This window comes from Oryzias latipes, chromosome 11 (genome assembly GCF_053564925.1).
Source record: "Oryzias latipes strain Hd-rR chromosome 11, Olatipes_Hd-rR_3.1".
Lineage (NCBI taxonomy): Eukaryota > Metazoa > Chordata > Actinopteri > Beloniformes > Adrianichthyidae > Oryzias > Oryzias latipes.
Window position 1 is genome coordinate 15295445 of NC_136247.1, and position 20562 is coordinate 15316006.

The window sequence follows — 20562 nt, forward strand, 5'->3', positions numbered from 1 at the left end:
CCAAGAATAATAGAAATAATTGATCATCAGCTCCCTGATAGATAAATGTAAAAAGTTTATGATCACTAAATGACCTTAGACGTACAAACCTCATGTTATCTCTGTCATGTTTGGGTTAAAGTCCATCCTAAAGGAGTCTGCGGGTTTCTTTTTTTTCCCTTTGGCTGAAAGTTACTGTCATAAACAGAAAAATGGAAACAGCCTGATAACAAGCGGAGTACTAGTGACGTTTCAATGTGATTATAATTTAAGACCAACAATTTAATTTATTGTTAAATGTTTTCCTTGATCAGGTGGCTTCAAACATTTCAGCAAAAGCACTTTACTAATAAATGACTATTGTCTTAAATGGAAGTTTAAGTGAATAAAAATCAAAATATCAACAATTTATCTGGAAAGACTTCTGTAGAAAATGAATCTGACAGAAAATAAAATGGCAAAATTCTCTACATTTGATTAAATGTATCGAACTGTTGAATGTAAAACTGTTTCAAAGCTGAGCTTAAACTTCAGGATTTAAATTCTGAGTTTGAAGATGAGAGATTTTCCAGAACCTGCTGAGATGATGAGGGCAGACATTTCCGGAATGAAGGTTTGCTTCAAGAACATTTGATCAAAAAAACAGATAAAACGGTCAAATATAACTTTAATTACTCCTTAAGCTGTCAAGTCAGAACTTATCAGAAAATGTTGAAGCCTGTGGACATTAAGGTGGATCTTAGATTCAGACCAACTGTTGGCACAGCGACAATGGGACTGAAAATGAAGCCTGAGGGGGAGGGGCATATTGACTGGAGTTTCCTCTGCCCACCTCAGCTGTGTTCTTAAAATGGCAAGTGGGCAGGGCAAAGTAAATTTTGAAGTTCTGTTGGAATCACTGACTGTATTAGAGAACTGGACTGAGTGAGTGCGACATCTCCCGTAGAAAATGCTTAACTTCTGGCTCAAACCCAATGAAGTCCATTTTCTTACACCCGCAATACAGACGCTCCCATGTTGGAACCAGATGACGTCAGTAAGCAGTGATTGGTACAAGTCGGTCTGAGTTCATGTTTCTACGGCAACCACTCTCGCCGGTTGTTGGGAGTCCACACCCTTTCCACCTGAAAGCGGGCTACACAAAATCAAAAGTTTCAAATGTTCAACTTGAGACCACACCCTTTTATTGAGACACCTGATTGGTCAGTTTACAACTTCAGTGACTTGCACTGCAGAAAAACATTGCATAAAAATTGAGGATTAACTAGACTATATTAAAAAAAGCTACCAGAGAAAGTGTTTATTCTGACCAATAAAATGACTGAGTAATAGCTGTTTATTTCTCTATAGAGGTCAATGAGATTTTGGCTTCCTGGAACCAACAGTTACTTCCTGTTTGGAACACCAGGGGAGAGGAGTCACTCAGTACAGTTCTCTATACAGTCAGTGGTTGGATTTCTCCACCTCTTTTGTCTCAGTGCCTTTACCCTAAAAATAGACATGTTTGAGTTTCACTAAAATCAAAACAGATGGTTTAAAAATTGCAATTTTAATCAAAAAATCTTGAACATAGGTTGTAAATAAGTAAGTCTGGTCAAATCAAGTAGAAAAATAGTTTTGTTTATATCTTTAATGGTTGACCTGCTTCTTGAACTAAATCCTGCTAAAGGGAAAGTTGGATCTCATCTCCTTGAGGTGTTGGTTGAACAGTTTGTTGGCGTTCTTAGTTCATCTAAAAGCAGGACTTCTGCGTTTGCAGCAGACTCTTGTTCCAGTCTCTGTCCAGTTCTGTCAGGTTGACCATCAAACATAGATCATTAATGAATTCAAACCGTTTGCCCCCCCCTCCCCCCCCCGTGCTTGCCTAACTCATATTGGCTGAAGTGCCCATGTGGGCGGAGTTTGTTCAGTCTGTGTGGATCAAATAGAAGGTGAACCGTTTAGTGTTGTGAGGCAAGACAGTAGAATGGACGGTGAGAGCCGGGTAAAGGTGGTGGTGAGGGACAAGCGTGAGCTGGAGGACTGGTTCTGCCATGAAGACAAGAGCGGTAAATTGTCTTTTCCTTATCGACACATTGGTTAAAGTTCAGACCTCTGCTCTGTGAAAAGTGTCCTGCATGGGATTAGTTTTAGCCTGAATTTGCACAGAATAACCTTAAATCTTAATCTTAACCTTGACTTGGACCTGATTCAATCAAATCATCTTTATTTATAAAACAAGCTGCTGTCACTTTAATAAAATAACAGTGATTTTTCAGCACACCCAACACTTTATTGATCAAAGCTCGCAGGTCAATAATGGTCGACCCCTCGGGGGCATCACACCAATTTGGTGTGCGCCATGGAAAACAGCCTTTTCACCGTTACATCACAGCTGGAGGAGGCGTGGCATCACCTCACACTCGCCGTGTTCTGTGTTTCCACAGTGCTATGTGCGGACAGGGTGGGCCAGATGACGAAGACCTACAATGACATCGACGCTGTCACACGTTTGTTGGAGGAGGTGAGACGTTCTCCTGTGTCTTCTGTGAGTTTCTTCGTCGTAAAGGATCTGAAATGTCCACCAAAGTTCTTCTTTTCCACCGTAGAAAGAACGAGATCTGGAGCTGGCTGCAAAGATCGGTCAGTCGCTTCTCAAGAAGAATCGAACTCTGACCGAACAGAATGACTACCTGGAGGAACAAGTGGGACAAATCACAGAGGAGGTCTGACTTCACACACAGCGTAGATCGGGGATGCCCGATACATCAATTGCAATTGAGTAGTCGATCCTGAGGACATGTGGGAAGTAGATCACAAATAAATAAACAAAAAAAGTAAAAATATGGTGCCATTGGCTATATATGAGAACTGGAGTAAGTGTGACATCATCTCTAACCAAATGAGGTCAATTCAGTCACCATGTTCTTTTAAATACAGGCGCCGCCATGTTGGAGCCAGACTGTAATTGATTCTGAATCATTGTTTCTATGGCAACCACTCTCACCAATCAGGAGTGAGCTTTTTGGAGGGCCACACCCCTACCACTTGAAAATGGGCTCAAGAGAATCTGTCAATCAAACGTTTTGAATGTTTTACACGAGGCCACCTGCTTTTATTCAGGCATCTGATTGGTCCGTTTATATCATATTATATTTATATTATTATTTCTTGCATTAAAGAAAATATATCATTAAAAAAACACAAGGATTAGCAAAAATATGTTGAAAAAAGGTATCAGAGCGTGCTTGTTTTTGTCGACTGGCCCGCGGTCAGTCGCTCACAAAGAACCTCAAATAGAACTCACATAGAAAGTTTGGCACACTGTACGATTTGGCGTTGTTGACATGACAACTACTAACCCACAAGTCCAATTCAACAAGCTGTTGATGACAGAGGAATTTTTAATCATATTCAATCTGCTTTTCATAATTTGTCTCGTCTCAAAAGTAGCCCGAATGCCAAAAAACCAACTGTCGAAGCTTGTTCCGTGTGGTAAACTGTACCTGTGCTCCTCCAGGTGGCCCAGCTTCACCACGAGCTGAACCTGAAGGATGAGCTGCTGCAGTTTTACACCAACGCGGTGGAGGAGAGTGAGGACGAGTCCAGCAGCTCCCCCACGTCAGCTTAATGACCTTCTTTTTAAAAGGGAAGCATCATACGAGCGTGGAGGTCAGTCTGTGAGTCCTTTTATTTTGTTGGTGCCCTTTAGAGATAAGAAGATCAAAGCAGAAACTGCCTCAGGCGGCTTTGTGAGCAACACCCTGCAGAGGCAGCTGAAGGACTTGGAAGAGGAGAACCTGTCGCTGCGCTCTGAGGTGACTCTCCCCCGTCACATCCTGGTTTCCACGGAGTTGAGGGGAAATGTTGACTTTGACTCTGTATGCAGGCCAACCACCTGAAGACTGAGACGGAAACGTATGAGGAGAAAGAGCAGCAGCTCGTCAGCGACTGTGTCAAAGAACTACGTAGGTTTTTCTAGTAAAACATTTTCTATACGATTTGAAACATCTGTAAACTTTTTTTCAGAAAACTAAAAGAACAAGACTTGTTGAAAAACTATAGGGCACTCTTTCTCATCATGCATGGAAATATGATAAAATCATCTACCGAAATCAAATCTAACTATTTATATTGAATATTTTCTATACATCATATCTCACAATGAAATAGAAATCAAACACGAACAAAATATAATTAAAAAAATTATAATATTATTAACCAATAATGGGGCAGAAATGACCAAAGTAAAAGGTAAATTTCATTCCAAAAGGAAAGTGAATAATCAATTCATAAATGAAAAGCTTCCTTTAAAGTGCAGACATAAGTATGAATGTATCTGCAAAAATCCAAATATTATGGTAATGTATGAACAGTTACAAATAATAACTACAAAAATAAAAAAGGTAAGTGTTAATCTTCAATTTAAAGACACTCCCCAACTTACCCTTTAACTATTTTCAAAGCATTACCAGCTTTTTTTTAATTTATTTTTTTCAAATTACAGGTTTGGAGAAGTCATCCTCTGTTCTGTAATGAATAGGGATGAGGTATTTTTTAGGGAAAATCTTCACTAACTTCACTTTTTTTATCTGGAAGATAGACGGTTGTTCGATCGTGTCGAAGCGTTACTAAAAGAAAAATTCACTCAGAAGACTTCGCCCCCTTTTACCCACAATTTTGACCTCAAACAATGATGACTTTACCTGGCTGTGTTTGATTAGGTGGTAAATGTGAACCCATTGACATTTGATGCATTAAGCCACCCAGTGGTTACATTGCAAACTGCCCTTCCTCACAGCACTTTTCAACTTGTCGTGTATTAATGGACTGGTCCTATACTAAACACAAAATACAGCAAAACCAAAAACAGGAGGTGAAGTCAAAAGGTTGAAAGTTTCAAAATTATCCAATCAAAAATAAGGCAAATTTTCTCACAGACAGACGCTCATTAACGATGAATCCAGAGCCATTTCCAGCAGAAGAAAAGTCTTTGATTTGATTCTGTACAATCCAAAATTTTGTGGGGACTGACACACCCACCAGGATTTGCTTCGCCCACTTTAAGAACTTTCCAAAAATGGCAGTTAGGGATGAGAGCTTGCTTGTCTTTAACCAGTGGACTTTTTAGGAACTTCAACATTTGGTACTTCCTCCTTAGGGTTATTTTGGGAACAGAAATGAAGGGTTGAAGTATTAACAGGCAGGGAAACATTACTCATCGAGAACTTTAGGTGTTTTTCTGCTTCAAGATTTTTTCAGTAGTCGGTGTAAGAGTGAGATGCTGCACAGACTTTAGAGCGCAGTGTGAAAGTGCAGCAGAGCAGGTGACGGTGTGACACGTCTCTGCTTACCCCTGTTTTTGAGTGTTTCTTTCCCTTCCACCGCAGCCTGACTATCCCCTTTCCCTCCAGGGCTGTCCAGCCTGCAAATCTCCGTCATAGCCGAGGAGCTGGCTCGTAAAACTGAGGATGCATCCCGGCAGCAGGAGGAGATAACGCACCTCCTCTCTCAGATAGTAGATCTGCAGAAAAAGGCCAAATCCGTGAGTATGCTTGCACTCTCCTCCCCTGTGTCTTTTGAAGAAGCTGGCGCTGAAAACTAAAACGTCTGTGCAGTACGCTGTGGAAAATGAGGAGCTCTCCCAACATCTGCTGGCAGCTAAAGACGCTCAGAGGCAGCTCACCGCAGAGGTAGGTGCCGTGTTTGTGGATTGATTCCCCCCCGCAGGTTGGTCACTGACAGGTGTGATTCAACAGCTGCAGGAGCTGGAGGAGAAGTACTCGGAGTGTATCGAGATGCTGCATGAAGCTCAGGAGGAGCTGAAGAACCTGAGGAACAGAAGCTACCCCGCAGGGACGCCTCGACGCTATCACCCTCTGGGGCTGTTCCCAATGGTTAGGGGGTGCAGCTTTCATGTTTGTAAGAGTTTGTCCACGTCTTCCTTGTTCTAAAGGGTCTCTGGTGCTGCAGGATTCTCTGGCTGCTGAGATTGAGGGAACAATGAGGAAGGAGCTGAGCCTTGAGGACCCGGAGTGTGAAGAACAGAAGTGAGTGCAGTTTCAGAGCTTGGCTACCTGAGCCAGTGGAGAAGGAGCTGACCTTCGGTGTCCGCAGGATTCATCGGAAGCGCGTTTTCGAGACGGTGAAGAACATAAACCAGGCGGTGCGTCAGCGCTCTGAGACTCCAACCGGCATCCCAGGCTCAAACCAGTCCCTGTCGGCACGAACGTCGCCCCAGTCCAGCGGGCACTCCACGCCCCACTCCTCTGTGTACGGCGGGGACATCAGCGGAGACGGGGTTACCCTTGACAACCGAACGCAGAGCATCCTCATGGAGACAGCGTCCAACCAGGACAGGTGACGGGGAGAGGAAAGGTCACGTGGAGGAGGCAGAACTTCTTCTCATTATTTTGGTTTTGTGCCAACAGTGCAAAGAACCTGGACAAGAAGACGAGCGGCGCCGAGGACCTTCGGGTAGCCCTGCGCCGCCTCTCTCTGCGCCGCCAGAACAACCTGAGCGAGAGGCGCTTCTTTGAGGAGGAGCGAGAGAGGCGGCAAGGAGGACAGGTGGGGCTGCAGGAGAGCGTCCTGACCCCGTCCGACAGCATCATGTCCCTGGGGAACCTCCACCTGTGGGCCTCGCGGGGGCCCTACCTCCCAGACAAGCTCCAGATTGTGAAGCCGCTTGAAGGTGAGGGGGAAAGCGGGAAAAGCCGCACCCTGGAGAGAAGCTGGGAGGGAGAGCAGCGCCGCGGGGTCGCAGCCAAAAAGGGGAGCAAGCGGGGATGGGCCAGCGAGGAGAGTAGGCCTGACAGCCGGCACTGCCGACTGCTTGGGGAGGGGGGGGAGAGGGGATGGGGGTGGGCCAAGAGGACCGGGGCTGTGATAGAGAGGGAGAGAGGAAGGAGGTGGGCCAGAGACCGTGCTGGCAGCAGGAAGAGGAGGAGCGCGAGGGAGAAGAAGGAACGGCCTCTCTCACTGATGCTCTTTAACTCCCTCTGGTCTCTCATGAACAAGTCGGGCAGCTACTGCAAAGACACGCAGCCCAGAGAGTGGCTGTGATTCACATTTCCCCTCTATGTTTACCTTTTTGACTGCATCCATGTTTGCTCTCCCACAGGTTCACAGCTGGGTTTTGCTCGCCCCTTGTGGTTGTAATTAGTCTTACATTCAGTAGCTATGAAAGTCCCTCTGATCATCTTTTGATCTTTTGTCAAAGTGTTCCCAGTGGTCTTTTAATTATGATTTTGCCATCTTTAGCCAAAATGTGAAAAAAAACTGTGTAATTTTTTAGGACATAGTTTCTACAGAATGGCAGAAGTTTATTAGAAATTTACCTCCAAGTTGTGGGCGGGCCTGATAGCGCGGAGCAACCCCACTGCCCTTCCCCTCCCCAGAGTATTTTCTACTCCCCAATTAGCTCTTCGTCTAACGGCATTTTTTCGTCTGCACCTGATTTACATCGGTTTGAAAAAATACATACTCAGAGATGCAATTTAAAGCTTAATTCTCTTTATAAATGTCCTTCATCATCAGAAAAACGCCACAGGAACACGTTAAGTTGTTTTTTTAAAACAACGTCAAAACCAGACAATCTCATCCACCAAGTTTAGGTTTTTAATGTAAATCATTAAAAATGTGTTGTTTTTTATTGTTATTGAAATTTCTCTCCCTTTTTCATCTCCCTTCATTATTTCTTTCTGGCTATGTTGTAACCAACTAATAAAAACCTTTTCAACTTCACTCCTTTTCTTCTTTTTTTACTTCACGTTTTTATTTACTCTTCATGACTTGTGTCTCATTTGTTGGTTCTTTGTTGTCATCATAACCAAATACATTTGTGTGCTCATCAAAACCCCATTTTAACCCTGAAACAGTCATTCTTTAGGCGTTTGTCAAGTTGTAGGTTTCTACTTTTTCTGGCTGCTTTAGTTTGAATTTTTATGAGATCTTTGAGTTCAGTCATCCATTTATTTTAGTTTTCCTCCTTCAGTTTTCATTTGGTACATGTCTGTTCTTCCCTGAAACTTGCATCCACATTACCTTGTGGGTTCTATTATCACAGTAGTTTATTCTGCTTAACTGGAACCCTTTGACTACAAGTGTAGAGGGTTAGCTCAAATTTTAGCTTGGGTCTTAAAGTGGAAGATTTTTATGAATTAAACTTGTGTTTGGTTTCTTAAAAAGTAAAGAGACATTTAAATTCTCAGAAAATGCTTCAGGAAAGAGAGTTCTATTGCTTTAAAAAGAAAAAAATGAAATTGAAATAAGGAGTTGGGGTCCATGGAAAACGATCCTCCAAGAAGAAGCTTTGTGTGAAGTAAACGCGTTCCAGGTGAGCTTCAAAATGTCTTCCTGTTCTTCTGTTTGGTGTGTGTCCTTCAGGGTCCGCCACGCTGCACCACTGGCAGCAGTTAGCGCAGCCTCACCTCGGGGTGATTCTGGACGCCAGGCCAGGAGTCGTTCCCAAAGGTTACAGACCCCTGGAGCTGGAGCTGGAACAGGTGAAGCCTGTCCTCCGCTGTTTCCGGGCTAAAGCTCCAGCCGGTTCAGACCCTGAAGTTCAGGTTGTCATCTGCAGGTGCAGCCGTGGGGCGGCTTGGAGGAGGACGAACCCGGAGAGCAGTACTTTCAGAACCTGCCCACCTCATCAGCTTCAGTCTCTCCAGCCATGCCCCCCTCTTCTGACCCGACTGAGACCAGCTCAGGGCAGCCTCCACCTCGCCTCGCTCCTCCTTCTCCAGCATCCCCATCGCCGTCGCCTCATCTCAGCAACACAGATGCACTGGGTGAGAAAGGACTCGCTCATCAACAATCTGCTCTCAGTTTTTCTTTAACCCTCCAGAGAGGAAGTTTAGCTGATTTAAAACCAGTGTTTACTTTAATCCTAAACGATGCCTCCATGGATCTTTTTTCTTTCTCCGTTTAGCTTAATGTTTCAGTTGTCAGTTTCAGAGTTTTTTCTTTATGCACAGAAACACAAACAGGCGAGAAAAATTGTAAACAGGCAAACTATAAATTGCTTTTTCTGCAGTTTCATGTGAATTTATTTCACTACAGCTCTGAGAGACACAAGAGCTCTGAATGACTTCCAGAACAGCCTCTTAGAACATGGTTGTCTTATATTATTTTTAACTCAAAAACACAAAACCGTGACAGGATTCCTTCTTTTTAAACGATTTTACAGTGGTAAATCAAATCAAAGTGTTTAGTTTAAAATTGTTTTGCCTTTAACCCAAATGGTTTCAGAACACATAAAAAATGCTGCTTTAAGCTGCAGAAAATCTCTGCGATCGATGCAACCGAAGCATGAAACGGTCTGGATGTCCAGCACCACAGTTGGATGAAAGGACGTCCTCCTCACAGCAGCTCATCAAGAAAAGATGGGATGAAACCATCAAGAGAAGGATTTGTAAGATCAGAAATTTACAGATGAACACACGATGCAGGCCATTTCCAGGCTTTAAATCTTCAAAAAATCTGAAATGTCAAGAAAAGACAGCACAGAGTCATCTGTGTGGGAGTATATGGGATGCTGGGAGGACCTCCAGCTGCACGTGTTTATTGATGGTCAGGAAAGAAGCAGCAGGATCAAACCTGAGCTCTTTGCAGAGATAAAGCGGTCAGATTCTTCTGAAAGCAGAGGAATTGATTGGTCGTCTGTCCAAAGTCTTGACGTTCGGATGTGAAAGACTAGGAATTTTCTGCTCGAGCGTCAGTCCGAGGATCATCATCCACCAAACCCTGCAGCTTTATAAAAACATCTGACAGAAAGGTTCAGCAAATGACAAAGAATCATCTGATGTGCTGCTTATTCAGTTTTGTTCACAAACCAAAAAAAAAGACTTTTTAAAAACTATTTCCACATTGATAACATACAAATAGTCAGTTCTGTAGCTGCTTTGTGAAACCAAAAACTGATTTGTCTTCTGCTTTGGCATGACTTCCAGCTGCATACTTCCCCGGCAAATGTATGCCTCACACCAGCTCCACCTACACCTTCACCACCTGCCGGATTCTCCACCCAACAGACGAGCAGACGCAGGTCACGCCCAGGTATGAAGGCGGCCCCGCAGCTGCTGAATCATCTGTAATCCATGCGTTTATTTATCTGTAACCTTTGCCTAATTAGAAGCTACACAACATGAATTTGGGACTGCATGGTGGTATGCTGGTTAGCACTCTAACCTCACAGTGAGAAAGTCCTGGTTCCAGCTGAGCCCCTGCGTGGAGTTTGCATGTTCTCCACGTGCATGTGTCGGCTTTGTCTGGCTTCCTCCCACAGTCTACAGACATTCTACTTAGGTTCATTTGTGTGTCTTAATTGCCCCTTGGAGTGTGTGCTTCTGCGTGTGTGTGTGTGTGTGTGTGTGTGTGTGTGTGTGTGTGTGTGTGTGCGTGGCCCTGCAACAGACTGGTGACCTGTTCAGGTTTACTCCACCCAAAAATGACAAAAATTAAATTTTTAGAATTTTTTTATTTAAAAAAACAACACCATTTTCTTCCTATAACTGCTGTAGTCTGAATCCAACTCCTGCCGCCTCCTCCTGTGTGATGACCAGCTCGTTGTTGGCCACGCCCACTGGCACTCCCTGCACTCCGCGCAGACTCAGCCTCCGCCCGTCTGAGTCCTCAACAAACCTCAGGCAAGACGCTACACAGAGCTTTGGGAATCTGTAACGGTGTCGACTTAGTGTTTCAGAAACTGTCTTTGTCCACACAGAGATGCAACTCGCACCACCAGCACCTCACTGGGTTTGGTTCGTCTGCTCCAGGAGAGGGGCATCTCTGCAGCCATGTACCACCAGAGCCAGGAGCACAGTCAGGGAGGTGGAGGAGTCCTGCTCAGCACCTCCGTCGCTCCAATCCGAGCACCCAACCCTGACTTTCTGCGTCCCCCCACCCCTCCGAGCTCCCCCACCCGGCCGGCCATCTCAGCTGCCTCCTCCAGCGGGTTCGACTTCAAAAGCCCCTCTTATGACAACTTCCTCGCATCCAAGCCGGCTCGATCCATCCTGAAGGAAGTGACGGGGGGGGCACGAGGCAGACAGAGAGGGCGGGACTGTGAGAGCCAGACGGATGTCAGTGTAAGCGTCCATAACCTCAACCTGCTGGACAAGGTGAAGCGCCTAGGAGTGGCGGGGGCTCCAGGGGGCAGGGCCATGAGTCCCGGGCCCATACTAGGGCCGTTGGGGGGGCTCCGCAGGTCGAGCTCGCCTTTTGCTCCGGACAGAATGAGGAGGAACAGAAGTTACCCAGCCATGGTGTCAGCCAGCATGGCTATGAAAGGCCCGGGGCCACAGCCGTAGCCTGGACCTCCTCTGGCTGTGAGGACAGCCAGGAAGGTGAGGAGGAACCGAAACGTGGACTGACAAAGAGCTCCATGTGACACCACCAACCCCCACATCATACTCCAACTACACAAAAACAAACACAGGGTAGGAGTCATTGACTGTATATGGGAGCTGGAGTGAGAGAGTGAGTCTGACGTTATCCATAGAAAATGTCAGACTTCTGACTCCAACAAAAGGAAGTTTTCTACAGTACGGATGCCGCCATATTGGAGCCAGACAACATCAGTAACCAGTAATTGGTCCGAGTTGGTCTGAGTCATCGTTTCTATGGCAACTGCTCTCACCAGTCGGGAGTGAGCTTGTTGGTAGGCTACACCCCCTACCACTTAAAAGTGGGCTACACAAAATCTGTCAATCAAAGGTTTTGAACGTTGGATGTGAGACCACCTGCTGGGGGGTCACTCTATCCAGTTCTCGTGCAGTCAGTGGTCGTAACCCTGAAAATCTCAACCCTTTCTAGGGTAGTTTTGCTTTTGTGTGCTCAGATTTTAGAAAACCTTGTGTGTGTGTGTGTGTTTTTTCTTTTTTTTTCAGTGTTAAGCAATCAAACATGAAATGTTCAGACGCTGTTACTGATATGTACTGAGAAAATCCAATCATGCTGCTCAAAAATCAAACTCTTGCTGTGGATTATTTCACAAACCTGCTGGGGAAACTGAAACCACTCGTTAGCTTTTGCTTCAGAAGCACAAAAGTTAGTCAACCTCCTTTTTTCTGTGTAAATAATCAAAATTAAAAGTGTTACTTTTAGTGTTAGCATACAAATTTCCACAGAAAAAGAACCCCTCCTCCAATAATGCAATAATTGCTGTTCCCCCAAAAAAATCTTTATTTTAACTACTTTAGGTTTCAAAGGGAATTTAAATATAAGGTCAACTTTATTGGTAGCTGAGTTTTCACACAAATCCCATTCATGTTACTGAAATGAAATTTGCCTTCTCCTTTTTTCTGCCAGCAGAGGTCCCTGTACATTCAATGCAGATTGTAAGTTTTGAATCTTTAGACAGAAAGAAAGCAAATTTTATTTTGAAATCCCCATTTCTGTTCTCCACCTGGCACTGTTTCTTCTTCTGTGGTGCCATAATTGTCAATGCTTCTGGCATGAAAATGTTTTGTTTCAAATGTGCACTCAACGGTACAGGTTTTATTTTGTCCTTGTTTATTGTTTTGTTTTGCTTGTTATTATTTCTTTTTTTTGTCAAACTGCAGCTAATAGCCCCTTAGCAAAAAAGTACACTTGAAATAAGTATAAGTAAAAGTATACTTTAGATCATATATGTGTAGTGGAAGTACCGTATAGATAAATACTTCTTCAGATTCAAGTGGAACATTTTAAGTTTACAATATAAAGATAAAATGTGTACTTCAAGTATAGTGCCTTACTTTTATTATAGACTAAGTATACTTGTAGTACACTTAAAGAGAGTACTTTTTGCTAAGGGGTGAAAAAGTTGTGTGTTCATCATAAAGTTTGCTTTAGTGTCGCGTCTTATCATAGCAGAAGCTAAAGGTGACGGCAACACAAGATTTCTGCAATTACCAGAAACACACAAAATCATCTCAACTAGCTGCTGTGACCTCTAATAATTCCAAAACTGATTAGATGCAATCTGGGACCTTCTGAGGGGTTGATCTAAGGCCAAGATTTTTTTCAGACTCGATTCACTATGTATTTTATGCTGATTTCAAGCAGCATGGCTCCATTTTCTATCTTTTAGCAAATGTAGGAAGTATTTCTGCATTACCTAAACCTTTCAAAATAAGAGGATTCTCAATTTTGCTGAACACAGGGAGGCCTAACCTTTGCACACAACTGTAAAACATTAGCATGTTACCATCATAAATAAATAAGGTGCCATTTGGAGCATGTTAGCTGCTGTTGTTGGATGCAGATGGGCTGCTGAAACCTCAGACACTGTGGAGTTCATTTAATCTCTCAGAGCTACTCTGCTGGCTAGACGTTGCTCTCCTGCTCGCCATTATTCTCCATTTTGCTCTGATTGGCTGCGTAGCTTCGGTAGCAAAAATCTCTGCCTTTTTTTTACAGCTGAAATACAATTTTATAATGTAAATATTGTGAGATTATTATTTGTTTTGGAGGAAACGAAGGTAAAGTGTCTCACAGAGATGAGGACTTTAGACTCAAAGTTAACTGGATCTGACAGGAGAGGACCAGAACTGGATTTTTTAAACGTTCATTTGATTCTTGCCTCTTGGACATCACAGTGAGATCTAACAAGCGCTAAATCTTTGTTCCTGCCCTTCATTGCAGATAAAAGCCTGACTGTTATAGTGAACCGTCATTATTTACCAATAAGACGACTCCAGACTTGAACCTTTTGGTGTCGCTGGTCCACCTCGTTCCTCCTTAAAGACGTTTCCTAAAAGCATCAAACATGCTTGAGCTTTGTTTACTACTTTCACACACTGGTGGCAGCTCAGCTGCCAAACACTGTTCCCAACCTTCCACCAGAGGCAAGGTGGGGTTTGGTGTCTTGCTCAAGGACACTTTGACACATGGCAGGAATCAAACTCCGATCAGAGGCCGACCGCCCTACCGCTGCACCACGGTGGGTGGTAGGTAGTGATTGGTTTGATGAGTTTCCAATGAACTGAACAGATCAATACCCAAAGAGGAGCTGGTCAGAAGATGTAGAGGTTTTTTCCTGAAGCTTTCCTCTAAAGACCCACTCTGCTGAAAATGATGTTTTTGGTGTGTTTAACATGTTCTTGTGGCATTTTTCTGATGACTGAGGATATAAAGAAAACTAAGCTTCAAATTGCATTTCTGAGTATTTCTTTGTTCAAATCAGGAATCGGGAGCAGACAAGAAATGCAGAATTTGTTGGGTTGGGGTTGTGAGGGGCTGTAAAATAGCGGGAGAGGGTTTAAACAGGTAGGTGATGGAAGGTGGGAGCGGGTTTACTCCGAGACCCGCCCATAACTCAAAGGTGAATTTCTAATGAACTCCTGCTGCTCTGCAGAAACTATGTCCTAGAAAATGACACAGGTTTTTCAATTTTGGTTAAAAATGACAATCATAATAAAAAGAACGCTGGGAACGCTTTGAAAAGATTAGATCAAAAGATTATCGGAGTGGGACTTTGAGAAACCTTAAGCTCATGAAGTGGCCATGACCAGACTTGCCTGTATTTATATGAAGTTATTGGTTTGTAAACATGTATGTTGTTCTGCACACTCCACATTATAGTCATATCCACTGAAATACCATAAAGACGCTTTTAAAGGAATTCCTGTAAAAACGGAGAAAGCATGTTATCAGGGTCTTTTCAAAATAAACGTCATCAAATCTTATACTTTTGTCCACTGTATTATTTTGCTCTTTATAAAACTAATGATTCATTCCAGACAGACATGATGATTACAGGAAAGAGAGTCCAGACATGAAATGATTATTGATGCTCCTCCAGCAGATGGTGCTCACAAATAACTCTGAGAGAGGGTGAGGAACATGGAGCGTCCGTCTGCCTGTATCAGCTCCCTCATAAATCCATTACCTGCTCTCCATCTGCTTTAGGGGCTATGGGGGGGGGGGGGCACACAGGTGAGCAATAATCAAGAAATGCCACCGTGACTGGCGGCGAGGAGTCTTAATTGGATACAAGAAAATGTCACGGATGTCTTTCATACTGGATATCTGTCATCTTTCAATAACACCTGATCGTCTCATTTATCCTGAGAGCAACTTTGACACCTCCAGAAATGAAAGCCGACAAATGCTCTTGTGCGGTTCCTCCATGGATCCTGACGGAGCTGCTGAGCCTGAGCAGCACCACGGCCTGCGTCTGATCCAGATTCAGGTCTGCATTAATGCGGAACCTGCTGGTGGCGCACAAAAAACAAAGGTTACGATGGCTTCCAAACCCGTCCAGGACTCACAGGTGGTTGCTGGTTCCACAGCTGGTTCTGTCCTAGATCTCAGAGAGCAGATCTACAAACAAAAACATATAATGTTTTATTTTTCATAATTTATATGCTACCATTCACAAAAAAGAATTTTAACTTTAGGTTGCAATTCCAACGATCTATTCAAAAAACATTTTAGCTGCATGTGCTCTAACCCTTGTGCTATCCTAGGCACTTTAACATTGGGAGTTGGGTCATATAGACCCATTAGACAGTGCACTGAACCTTTTTTCTTCAATGATTTGTGATCTTCACTGGTGTCCATAGATTACATGAAATCTTTCCACCTTTATCCACCTTTGTCATGGTAGGGAGAACACGTCAATGTAAGGGTGGGGTCATCTAAGATAGCACAAGGGTTAAAAAAGTTTTGTTGCATTCGAAAAGACAATATCTGATTTAGTTGAGCTTCTAAATCAACGTTCTTTGTTTTTTTTTCTAGAGCAAATATGTTGCACAATGAACTAAACTACTGTGTAGCAGATTTATCCTCAGGAGTACCAGAGAAAAAAAAAATGTTTCTAAATCCATCAAAACCTACTATTCCCAGAGCTCCACCCTTTCTCATCTGGTTTCATGGAAACCCCCTAAATGTCCTCAGTAGATCCCGAAAGGAATTTATTCAGTAGTATGGAAGGGTTGGGAGATATTCAGGTTTAAAAATCTCCTTTACAGAGGACAATCATGCATTGCTGGTAAATGTTTGAGGTTAAAAAGGTTATAAATAGACTTCAGGAGCTGCTTACACGTGTTTTTAACGTAATAATTTGTGTGAAGGATTAATATTTACAAATGTGTAAACATATTTTTACTGATCCCACACCTCAGTGATAAATCTAGTATTTGCCCTTTTTTTGTTTTGTTTTTTTCTTCTCTCTTTTTAAGTAGTAGTATTTGCACTTTTAAGATGCTGCAATAGCTCCTGTTAGCCACTAGATGGCCAACATCCTCTGTTAGATTGAAGCCTCAAAGCTATGAATCTTTTTGGAGATTTATGAGGCTTCATCCCTAATTCTAGTTTTGTTTTTAAACATTGTGTGATTAAAAATGTTTGTCTCACTTCCTGTTTTCTTGTCTTTTCCACCAAACAACTTCTTTCCTTTTTTGTGTAACATTTTTTTAAATTCTCCGAGTCAACACTACGGTGGCCCTGAAGTGCAAATCATATAATCAAATAACTCAACACAAAAACATTTGAAGACCACAACAACAATTAAAAAGCAAAGCAAATAATCACAAAAACAACATTAAGATTTTAGAAATCAAAACCAAATTCAAGAAACAAAAACACCTAAAAATTGAATGATGAAATTAAGACAAAACAAACCAAAATAATTTCCAGAAAACAAATGATACTCTTAAAAAATGAAACAAAACGAGAAACCGGTAAAGGGATGTGTTATGGGAAATCACTATTGAAAACATTTGATTTTTGAAGAAGAGGGAAAGTAGAAGAATGTTTTGTCTCACTTTTTATCTTTCTCCTTTCCCATAATAAATTACTTTTTTTTTATTTTGCTTCATTTTTTGGAATTGAGATTTGGTTTCTGGAATTTTATTTTGATTTATAAATGTAACGTTGTTGTTTTGCCTTGTTAATCGTCGTTGTGACCTTTAATATGTTTTTGCGTTGAGTGATTTCTCAGTGTGAACTGCACTTTAGGGCCACTGTAAAAAAACAAGCAGAGCAGAGCAACAAAAGTGCTGAATTCCCCTGATGTTGCATACATCTTTGTAATCTTATTTTAGACGGAGGCAATTAAGATTATTTTTGATGCAAAAGCATCAGCAACATTATTTCACCCACATAATATGCCCATTAACAGAGCTTATAGTGTCAAGTAGCAAACTGGCTGTCATCATTGACTGTACACGAGAGCTGGACTGAGTGGCCCCTTCCCCTTGGCACTCCAAACAGGAAGTACCTGCTGATTCCAGGAAGACAAAATCCCACAGACTTCTATAGAGAAATAAACAGCTGTTAGTCATTCTAATGTTCAGAATAACTGTTCTTGCTTTGGCACATTTTTTAAACTGTTCTTGATAATCCTTTTTTTTTTCATGTTGTTTTTCTCTGTAGTGCAAAATGTTCAAGTTATAAACTGACCAATCAGGTGCCTCAATAAAAGTAGGCTGTCTCACATACTGTTCAAAACGCCTGATTGACAGATTTCATGAAGCCCACTTTCAATTAGTAGCCAGGGGTGGAGTTATGGCAAGGTAGGGGGGCCCCCCTCCCCCCCCCAGCAACCCCCCCCCTACTTTTGAGCCAAGATTTGTATCATTATTGACAAAGTTTAAAGGGGGGGGTTAAGAAAAAAGTCCTCTAGCTACACAGAAAAGCATTTGGTGCTGCAGTCCTGCAGCACCAAATGCTTTTCTGTGTCAGAGATCAGCTGAATCCTGCAGGAACTCTGTCTGTGATGCTGGTTTCATGCTACAACCAGGATGTTGGAGGAAAGTCCTTGTTTTTTCCATTTTTAATGGAGATAAGAAACACATCTGATCAAAAGTAGTTCTGCAGATTGTAAAGCTACATTTACTGTCTATCCTCCTGCAACAAAGATTGAGAGGAAAATCATTTCTAATTTTTAAGAATTTTGAAGTTTAAGGATCATAATCAATCAAAAAAAGACCAATCGGTCTAAGGACCATATAGCTACAGAAAGCTAACTTTATCACATGACTAGTTATCACCTATTTTTACTAGTTAATAGTTGAAAAAAACTTTCTAGTTGACAGTTGTACTATTTTTACCTCAGTGTTGAAACTATTTCCCAGACTTTCCCTGTTTGTGTGTTCAATGATAGAACAAGGTGAATAAAATAAAAACAAGGACCAGCCTGGATCAGTTTTTACAAAAGTATCACATCAGGACTCGGTATCACCACATACACAAAATCAAATGACTTGGAATTGCGGCAAAAATTCTGAACAGGACATCTCTAAATTAGAAAAGTGTAGTTTGTATGGACATCCATCGGGCGTCCTGGGCACTTCGGTGCCATGTGCACCCCCCGTACATGCAGCATTTGCGCGCGGTCAGTAGGGAGACAGTACTCACACCTTAATACTGGCTAAAGTGGCGTAAGGACACCGGACAACATCACTCGCATGTCATGAGTTGTTTTAACTTTCCATATTCTGACAAATACTTCATGATACACTTACTACGCACATGACAATCGAAATATGTTTACCATCTAAAATCTTCAAAGTGTCAAACGGTTTTTTCGTCATTAATCTACTCAAGTAAAAGTTAAAATAAACTACAAGGCTGTGAAAATATTTAAACTTGAAAAAGACCAGGGTAAAAACCCAAAACTTGTACAAAATTGTTTGCACCCCTTAAAAATAGAGGCTTAAAAAAGCCCTAAAAGATTGAAATAAGTGTGATATTTAGTTGTTACTGGCAGCATGTCTGATGTTAAATTTTTAACTGAAAATCATTTTTCTAGTGTTTTCAAAGAACACGTCCTTTAATTCGAAGATAAGAAGTCAACTTTCCCTGGACTTTCTCCACAGCCTGCAGGGGTCCGACTTGGGGGGGTAGCATTTAAGTTAACTCCATGTGGTTGTCTTTTTAAAAACAGTTAACAATGTCCTCATCAATAGTTTTTGATTGAGACCTCTCCTCATTCTAATTTAAAATGTGAAAAGACAAATGCCGTCTTTTTGTTGGAGAAGAAACCCAAATGTTTTATTTACCCGTTTGTGACACGTTCACTTTGTGACACAGAGCATCATTCTCAGCTGCATCATTTGCTGTTTTCTTAAACAGATTCATCCTAAATCCAAAAGTTAAACATTGGAGACAGATATGAAGGAATTAAAAAGAGGATAGAAACAGCCATCTGCCATCTCTATTGCTGGATCTTCATTACAGCCTCTCTACTGCTTTTTATGACTCTGTCTTCTCCCATTTGGACACAAAACTCCGGCAGACTAGGGATTTAAAAGATCTAGAAGTATTCTAACACATTTATCATTTTGACCTTTACTTGTTCATGTTTGTGCGATGCCAAGAATCCACACACACACGCATGCGAGACTCTTAAAGTGAACTGAAACCTTTTAGCTTCTGAAGTCTTTGCTCCTCGAGAGTTTTGAACGATTCCCATGGATGGCTATTAATCTCCAGTCTCTGTAAATTTCTCTTTCAAGTGTGTCCTCGGTCGGTGCCAGATGCTTTAATGTCCAACACACACAAAAACATGGCAAACTCGAAACCTCCCCAGGGCCGCTGCGAAGGGCCTGCCTGAATAATTCAGGCTGCTTTGTCCATTGATCCCTCTCTCCACCTCTCACTCACACAGACACTTCTTTCACTTACTGTAGTGGCGCCGCAGCGCCATAACCGTTCATTTGAATTCACGGGGACTGCTTACATCGGTCTTCCACTGACAGATGTCGTTTGAAATAGGCTATCAGCCAATTATCAGCTAAAGGAATGTGCAGCAGAGGGTCATCGGTCACAAGTGAGGTATCATCTCACATTTCAGTAAACTCGTAGTTGTATAAGTTTCTGTTTTCAGACTCAGTAAAGCAAATGAAATTCGGCTTATATATGCTCTGTTGACTGTTAAACTTCAACTGGAGCCAAAGACATGTTAATATTTATCTCTGAGCCCACTTTAATAATTCATTGAATGTGAGCTTTTCTGAGACCGCAGATGTTAAAGCTCATGAAGATCTCTGCTCTCATTTGAAGATATTTTGACCGTTGTTCAGGCCGATCTCTCAGCGATGCATCCACCCACTTTCCTTTGTGTGGCTGCAGACTGGCCTGATTCCTCAGCATCAAAAATATCTCCTATCCCATTTTTACCAAACAGAAATGGCATCCAACAGCAGGACGGAAACTCTTCTCTAAATGGAGGATTTGGCTCTGCATGAACAGTTGCTCTACTAAGTCTCTTTCTACAAGGCTAAATATTTCATTGTGATGTTTTACGTTTAGACATTCTTCAAACGTCTATTGTCACAGTTGGCTGTGTTTTCGACTGTTACTAACTGATATGCTCTTGGTTTTTTTTTTGGTCCATAAATGTCAGGTGATGCTCTGAACCAATGATCTTAACCCGTGTGTTACACACCAGTCTGGCCACAGGGGGGGCGGAGCAGCAGCACGAAGCAGGGACCTTCAACTTTAAGTGGTTATAGAGTTACGGTACTTCAAAGCGCCAACACTCCAGCTAAAGCTTTGGTGTTAAAGGTTTAAAGAGTGTTTGATGTCAAATGGTCCTCGAAAGACATAAACTAAAACACTATTAAAAGTCTTTAAAGTCAAGTCTATTCAGAGGTTCCCACGTCACAGAAA

At 42.3% G+C, this 20562-nt stretch overlaps 1 protein-coding gene across 2 annotated transcripts in view; it reads left to right on the forward strand.

Annotated features, from left to right (window-relative positions):
- The window catches only part of trak1b (trafficking protein, kinesin binding 1b), a 30510-nt gene extending 15880 nt beyond the window's left edge, over positions 1-14630 (forward strand). Inside the window, exons 1-17 of one of the 2 annotated variants that reach the window (XM_011480891.3) lie at positions 1895-2027; positions 2406-2482; positions 2568-2684; positions 3479-3579; positions 3671-3776; positions 3848-3926; positions 5373-5503; positions 5577-5651; positions 5718-5855; positions 5932-6008; positions 6076-6318; positions 6390-6652; positions 8347-8465; positions 8543-8750; positions 9912-10017; positions 10482-10607; positions 10685-14630. In XM_011480891.3, coding sequence (XP_011479193.1) covers positions 1946-2027; positions 2406-2482; positions 2568-2684; positions 3479-3579; positions 3671-3776; positions 3848-3926; positions 5373-5503; positions 5577-5651; positions 5718-5855; positions 5932-6008; positions 6076-6318; positions 6390-6652; positions 8347-8465; positions 8543-8750; positions 9912-10017; positions 10482-10607; positions 10685-11270 — 2634 coding nt within the window. In that variant the 5' untranslated portion in view covers positions 1895-1945 and the 3' untranslated portion in view covers positions 11271-14630. Of the gene's footprint in view, positions 1-1894; positions 2028-2405; positions 2483-2567; positions 2685-3478; positions 3580-3670; positions 3777-3847; positions 3927-5372; positions 5504-5576; positions 5652-5717; positions 5856-5931; positions 6009-6075; positions 6319-6389; positions 6653-8346; positions 8466-8542; positions 8751-9911; positions 10018-10481; positions 10608-10684 lie in introns of those variants that run through there. The other variant, XM_020707142.2, reaches the window with a different exon arrangement.
- The last annotated feature ends 5932 nt before the right edge of the window (positions 14631-20562 follow it).